A 7,072-nucleotide genomic window follows, 5' to 3' on the forward strand; every position below is an offset into this window, starting at 1 on the left:
GGCAGCGCTGGCAGAGGAGAGGAGGCTGAGCCACAGCTCCGCTCAAGCGCCAAAACACAGACCCAGGTGCAGGGGCCAGCACGTGCCAGGGCACCCCCTGCTAATTAACGAGTCTGCTAACGAGCCCGGGAGCCAGGATCTCCTCCAGCACACTCTGAACCCCAGCACTGATGGCAAACACCACGTCCTGGGTGCTGCACGGCTCTGAAATGCAAACTGCTTTGGGGAGAGCCTGCAGAGAGGGCAGCCCTGCTCTCAGCACCGGGGACAGCACCTCTGCTCTGAGGAAGGCAGGAGCGGCCAGCAAGGCAGTAATTCCAATTTCCAGTTTAGGAGAGTATTTAGGGGCTGAAACATCAGTGGCACTTTTCTCCTCAGCCTCCTGGATAGAACTGCTATTTTAATTTACTCCTGCAGCCACAAAACAGAGGTGCAGCCCTGCTGCAATGCCTGGTCTGCTCTTGTCCAAGGATAAAAGCTCTTTACCAGGTGTAAATCTCAGTTACCTAAAGCATCACAGAATATTTACACATAGAACATTTAAATACTGCATAGTAAATATTTATAAATTTTAGTTCTTCTGTTCAGTTATGTAGATTAATGGAACTGATTTCACAAATGACTGAGCCTTAATGAGATGACGGATCCTCTGCTCCTCTCTCCTGCTGGCTGTCTGCACAGACCCCACCAAACTCTGCACATGAGCAGCCAGCAGAACCCTACACGGAACCATAGACTCACTGAGGCTGTCAGTGATCTCTGTTTGAAAAATAAACTCAGTAGGTGGGGAGTGGTTGGTCCCTTCCTGGCAGGGGCCACCAAGCAGCTCCAGAGCAGCCTGGCACAATCTGCTGTAATTACACAGGGCCCTCTCTTCCTCTCGGAGTCACTCAGAGGCTGAGCTGCACTTGGCCATCAAGGCTCTGCTCAAGCAAGGTTTGCAGCTGAGTGGAAGTGAATCTCTGCTTTACAGAGCAGCCTTGCCTCTCTGGGGGACGCATTAAGGGAAAACCACCGAGAAACAGGCAGCAGTTAATTATTGATGCGCTCATTTCCTGACCTGGGATCAGCTGAGGGGCCAGGACGAGCGTGGGCAGTGGCCTGGAGGCAGCAGCTGGCCTGGCTACAGCCACGGCCACTTGGTTGCTCAGCAGCAGGGGCTTCTCAGCCCCCTGGAACAGCCTGGGCTCCTCAGGCTGCACCCAGGCCGAATCCAGGGCAAAGGCATTGTTCAGGTAGATCTGTGCAACAGAAAGAAAGGAAAACGTGACGGTCTGAGATACCAAACTCGGAAATACAAGTGAGAACAAAGCATCTTTAACTTGGTATTTCAACAGGCAGAGCCTCAGCTGGGGACAAACTGCCCAAAGCAGGGTCCCTCAGTGCTGAGGCTGAAGTGAAGTGACCACTTAAAACTAACAGGCTTTGACATGGCAGATCAGCTGCTGCAGCTGCACGGGAGGCCAGCAATCCCTGGAGGCAGAGCTGTCCTGACACGGCCACCCTGAGTGACCCCGTCAGCACCAGGGACTGCGGCCACCTCCCCAGCCTGGGGACACGGGGGTGAGGGACAGGGGGACAGGGCACAGAACCAGCTGAGGGACAGAGGGGATAGAGCACAAACCAGCTGAGGGACAGGGGGACAGGGCACAGAACCAGCTGAGGGACAGGACACAGAACCAGCTGAGGGACAGGGGGACAGGGCACAGAACCTGCTGAGGGACAGGACACAGAACCAGCTGAGGGACAGGGGGACAGGGCACAGAACCTGCTGAGGGACAGGGCACAGAACCTGCTGAGGGACAGGACACAGAACCAGCTGAGGGACAGGGGTACAGGGCACAGAACCAGCTGAGGGACAGCAGGGACAGAGCACAAACCAGCTGAGGGACAGGGGGGATAGAGCACAAACCAGCTGAGGGACAGGGGTACAGGGCACAGAACCAGGTGAGGGACAGCAGGGACAGAGCACAAAACCAGCTGAAGGCCAGCAGCACAAAGCTGAGGGACAGCAGCGCAAAGCTGGTGCTCAGCACTCAGCTGGCAGAAGGCCAGATATGGGGACCAGAGGTGGGATGGGGACACGGGACCCCGAGGGCCACCCTGGCACCGGGGATGTGGCAGTGCCCACGGTGACACCGCTCTGCCAGCACCACACTGTGGCACCCCTTTGGGACAAACAGTGGGAAAACCAGGGAGAAAGGGAAGGTGGAAAGCTCCCATAATCACATCTGGTAGGAAAATGAGGATATTCTACTCAAAGGAATAAATACTAGTGACATTTTAGTCCTATTAAAACTAGGGAACAGCGAAGCTGCAACTGCTGCTCCATCACCTGCCCCTTCCACAGGCTTCTCCTGACAAATACCGACCTCTCACAGCCCCGAACGCACAGCACTCTGCAGCTCCCGTACTCGATGTACTCCAGAAAAAGCCCCGAAGCCCCACGGCAGGCCAGGCTCGCGTTACCTTGCAGCTGGGCAGCCTTTTCTCCAGCCAGCCCTTGGCGGCGTGCGGCGGCACCGCGGCGCTGTACACGGGCGGCAGCACCGGCACCAGTTCCACGCTGGAGGAAGGGGAGAATCCCACGAGCGGCGAGTGAGCTCCAAATATCCACTTCGGAGGGCACAAAGAAACCGAACAAACGCAAGAGGAAGGGTTAACAAAAGGATTTTACCCTGGGTAAACGATGCTTTCCACGATCTCCTAATTACGCGACGGAAAACGTCGGGAATGTCCCTTCAGGCCGGGGGTTTGCGTTTGCTGGGCAGGTTCGGAGGGTTCGGGAAGCCCAAAGCACAGCCTGGAGCAGGGCACAGCGGCAGTCTGGGCTCCTCTGCTCACACCGAACCGTACAGCGCCAGCAAGAGCCTGAAAATGCGTCGGGAGAGCCAAAGGAAACGGCACAAATGTATTTTTTCCTCAACTTTAATTCGCCCGGCAAACGGGTTCCCACAGCAGAAGCACCTCTGCAGGTTCGTGGAGCAGTCTCCCGCTGGGGAATAATTGATGTTCCCGTTTCGTTAGAGCAGCACCGTCTGTTTTCTCCCGAACCACAGGAGACGCTCGAGCTCGAAAAGGCTGGAAATCATCACACGGAATCGAGCGGACGCCACAGCGCTCGCGGCTCGCGTTTATTTTTACTTCTGTCTGCCCAAAACCATAAAGCCGAGGCAAAACTGCGGGCACGGCCCCGAGCCCTCCGCGGAGAGGGGCGAACCCCCGGCTGAGCGCTCCGCTGCCGAGAGCGGCCTCACGGCAGCAATTAATAATTGAAATATTCATCAGGGAAAGCACTGGCGCGACACGCTGGTTCCAGTGACACGGCTCAAAACTTTCGTCTTTATAAATATTCGCAGAACGCTCGGCGGCGGTGCTGCCCCGGCTGCCGGGGCATCGCTCCCGTTCCGGCCGCATCTGCGGAGAGCGCAGCCTGCAGCCGGCGTGGGAGGGACCCGCAGCCCCCTGGCAGCCCCTCTGCCCCGGAGAGATGCCCGCAGCACGTTCCCAGCGCCGCGGTCCCACACACGCGGGGCGCGGAGCGTCGGGAAGGGGCTGCAGGGCTGGAAAAGGGGGTGCAGAACCCAGGGAAAGGGGAACACAGAGCTGGGGAAAGGGGAATGTACAACCCGGGGAAGGAGGGATGCAGAGCATCGGGAACGGGGGAATGTAGAACCGGGGAAAGGGGGATGCAGAGCTTGGGAAGGAGGGGATGCAGCGCCCCAATGGAGAGGGATAAAAAACCCAGGAAGGGGGGATGCAGAGCCCAGGGAAGGCGGGTGTGTAAAGCCCCGGGAAGGGAACTGTAGAACCGGGGAAAAGAGGGATGCAGCGCCCGGGGAAAGGGGATGCAGAGCTCGGGAAGCGGAGGATACAGAGCTCGGGGAAGAGGGATGCAGAGCTCGGAAAAGGAGGATCCAGAGCCCGGGAAGCGGAGGATCCAGAGCCCGGGGAAGGGGGATGCAGAGCTCGGAAAAGGAGGATGCAGAGCCCGGGCAGCCCCCGCCGTCTCCCCGCACGCCGCGGGCGGGGTCTCGGTGCCGGGGCTGGCTCCGGGAAAGTTGTGTCCCCGCACGGCGGCTCCGCCCTTACCTGGCCGTGCAGGAGCGGCTCGGCCGCCGCGGGCAGCAGCGGCAGCAGCGGGGGCTCGGCGGGGCCGCGCCAGCCCGGCCCGGGCCGCAGCAGCGCGGGGGGCGGCAGCAGCAGCGGCGGCCCGGGAGGAGGAGGAGGAGGAGGAGGAGGATGGGGAGCCCCGGCGGCGGCAGCGCCCACCCGGAGCAGCCCCGCGGCCGCGGGCAGCACCCAGGCCCAGGGCGGCGCGGGGGGCTCGGCGGGCGGCGGCCACAGCAGCGGCGGCGGGCGCGGGGCGGCGGCCGGGAGCATCCTGCATGGCCCGGGTGGGATGGACCGGGCCGGACCGGGCCGGGAGCGCCGCGCTCCGCTCGCCTCCGCCGCCCGGCGCAACTCCGAGCCCGCGGCGGCAGCGCGGACAGGCTCCGCCCGGCGCGGGGAGAGCGGGGCGGGCAGAGCGGGGCCGCCCCGGGGAGGGGAGGGACGCGGCGGGGACGGACCGACGGACGGACAGAGGGAGGGAAGGGAGGAGGGGGCGCCGCCCCCGCTGGGAGCGCGGCTGTGCCGCGTTCGGTGCAGAGCAGGTGGGATCTTAGCCAGGTGGGATTTTAGCCAGGTGGGATTCTCGGGCAGGTGGGATCTTAGCCAGTGGGATTCTCGGGCAGGTGGGATTTTAGCCAGGTGCGATTCTCGGGCAGGTGGGATCTTAGCCAGGTGGGATTTTAGCCAGGTGCGGTTCTCGGGCAGGTGGGATTTTAGCCAGGTGGGATTTTAGCCAGGTGCGATTCTCGAGTGATCCCCGGCGGCCGCAGGTGCGGAGGCAGTCCCTGCCTGCGGGGCATGGTAGAAGAGCCTGGGCACCCCCAAGTTCCCGGAGCCCCCTTCACCATTCAAACCCCTCAGACGCCCCAACAGCTCCGACTCCCGGAGGTCCTCAAGCTGCTGGCCATGCCCAGAAAGCCTCCAACCTTCCTGAGACCCCCGATCTCCCCTTCCCCAGGCCGTGCAGCATCAGCGCGTTCAGGTATCCCACGGCTGCCCCTCAGGCGAGACCCTTCCGGCGGCAGGAAAATAGCGTGGATTGAAACTGCCAGAGGACAGGGTTAGGTGGGATAGCAGGAGAAATTCTTCCCTGGCAGAGAGGGGACAGGGTGCCCAGAGCAGCTGTGGCTGCCTTGGATCCTGGCAGTGCCCAAGGCCAGGCTGGACATTGGGGCTGGGAGCACCTGGGACAGTGGGAGGTGTCCCTGCCATGGCAGGGTGGCACTGGGTGGGATTTGGGGTCCCTTCCAACCCACACCAGTCTGGGATCCTATGAATTTCCTGGCAGACAAGCAGAGAGGAGCCTGGTGCCCCTGCTGCTGCCCGAGGGCAGCTCCCTTGTCCAGCCCAGCAGAGCCCAGGTGATTCCAGGCTGAGCCTCCCAGGACCGTCTGTGTTCCCTTACAACCTGTGGGTTTGTCCCTTATAAACCTCTGTGTTTTTCCCTCACAACCCTGTGGGTTTGTTCTTTGTAAACCAGTGTGTTTGTCCCTCACAACCCTGTGGGTTTGTCCCTCACAACCCTGTGTGTTTGTCCCTCACAACCCATGGGTTTGTCCCTCACAAACCTGTGGGTTTGTTTCTCCTGCCGTTTCCTCCCTGCTGTGGAATGAAGGAGCTGAGCAAGCCTCTGCTGACGGCATCACAGCTTCCAGCAGCTCCAGCAAAAAATTAAAGGAGTGAATAACAGCAAAATGGGCCAAGCCTGAATTCACACAGCACACAAATGTTTCAGCTCCACGGTTTAGAATCATTGCAGGGGAGTTTGATTCCCATGGCAGCAAATAACCTTAATAAAGGTAATACTCTAGAAGTTTTGGAGTCAGATGATGATGATCTGTGGCTAAACAGGAGATCAGGGAAATGCATTGCTTCTAATTACCCTGAGAGACACTGGGAGATGGAGGTTGGAGTAATGCACAAAACGACAGAAATCAGATGAACAGAGGATCACTGCTAAATGTTTCTCTGTGTGGCTGTTTGTAAAACTCAAAACCACATCCTGGTAATTGGGGCTGAGCAGAGGAACAGAAACACAATGACAAAATCAACAGCAAAAAACCAACAAACAGAAACAGGGCTGTTTCCTGTGAAATGCAGTGGTGCTCAGGAGCTGGGCTGGGATGCAGTGGGGAAAAGGCACCTGAGACAGCTGATCACTGTCACCTCAGTCAGTGCTCACCTTGGCCCTTGAATGCTGCAAAGAGCACTTCAGGCAGCCAAAAACCAATTTAGCGCTGAAATAAAAGGTTTAGACCCATCATCTTCATTTTAAAGTCTGAAAAATGAGTCTGAGCACTCCAAAGAGACATGCCTTTTGTTAATATCTACATTATGGATTTCTCTCCCTGAGGGCATTCTTCACCACTTCCCCTCCTGCCGGGGCTGTCTGGTGAGAGAGGATCGGCGATGAGCAAACCCTCTGGCGCTGATGCACCAATGACTCAAGGAAGGGGCGCTGTGGATCAGCAGCATCGCCGGGAATCCCTTTAAATTGGAGTGCTGGCCACGGACAGCCCGGGTCCCGCAGCACACCTGAGGATCCCGGGGAACCCCGAGTGCAGCTGCACCTGCGGCGCCTGTTTGAGCCTCTGCAGGTGCCAACAGCGCCCGCAGTCCTGGCACGATCCGGCTCGGCCAAGTCCCAGGGAGCAGATCCTTGTCAATTAGCGGTGCTAAAACCCCTGCCCGTTCCCAGTGAACAGAGATCCCTGCCCATTCTCAGTGAACAGATCCCTGTCCATTCCCAGTGAACAGATCCCTGCCCATCCCAGTGAATAAATCCCTGCCCGTCCCAGTGAATAAATCCCTGCCCATTCCCAGTGAACAGATCCCTGCCCGTTCCCAGTGAACAGATCCCTGCCCATCCCAGTGAACAGATCCCTGCCCATTCCCAGTGAATAAATCCCTGCCCATCCCAGTGAACAGATCCCTGCCCATCCCAGTGAATAAATCCCTG

At 59.2% G+C, this 7,072-nt stretch overlaps 1 protein-coding gene across 1 annotated transcript in view; it reads right to left on the minus strand.

Annotated features, from left to right (window-relative positions):
• The window catches only part of TCERG1L (transcription elongation regulator 1 like), a 53,813-nt gene extending 49,430 nt beyond the window's left edge, over positions 1-4,383 (minus strand). The window contains exons 1-3 of the mRNA XM_058029505.1: positions 4,093-4,383; positions 2,470-2,616; positions 1,061-1,241 (exon numbers count right to left, since the gene is read on the minus strand). Coding sequence (XP_057885488.1) covers positions 1,061-1,241; positions 2,470-2,616; positions 4,093-4,383 — 619 coding nt within the window. The remainder of the gene's footprint in view (positions 1-1,060; positions 1,242-2,469; positions 2,617-4,092) is intronic.
• Positions 4,384-7,072: the final 2,689 nt, after the last annotated feature.

The sequence above is a fragment of the Melospiza georgiana genome, chromosome 8, assembly GCF_028018845.1.
Source record: "Melospiza georgiana isolate bMelGeo1 chromosome 8, bMelGeo1.pri, whole genome shotgun sequence".
Taxonomy (NCBI): Eukaryota; Metazoa; Chordata; class Aves; order Passeriformes; family Passerellidae; genus Melospiza; species Melospiza georgiana.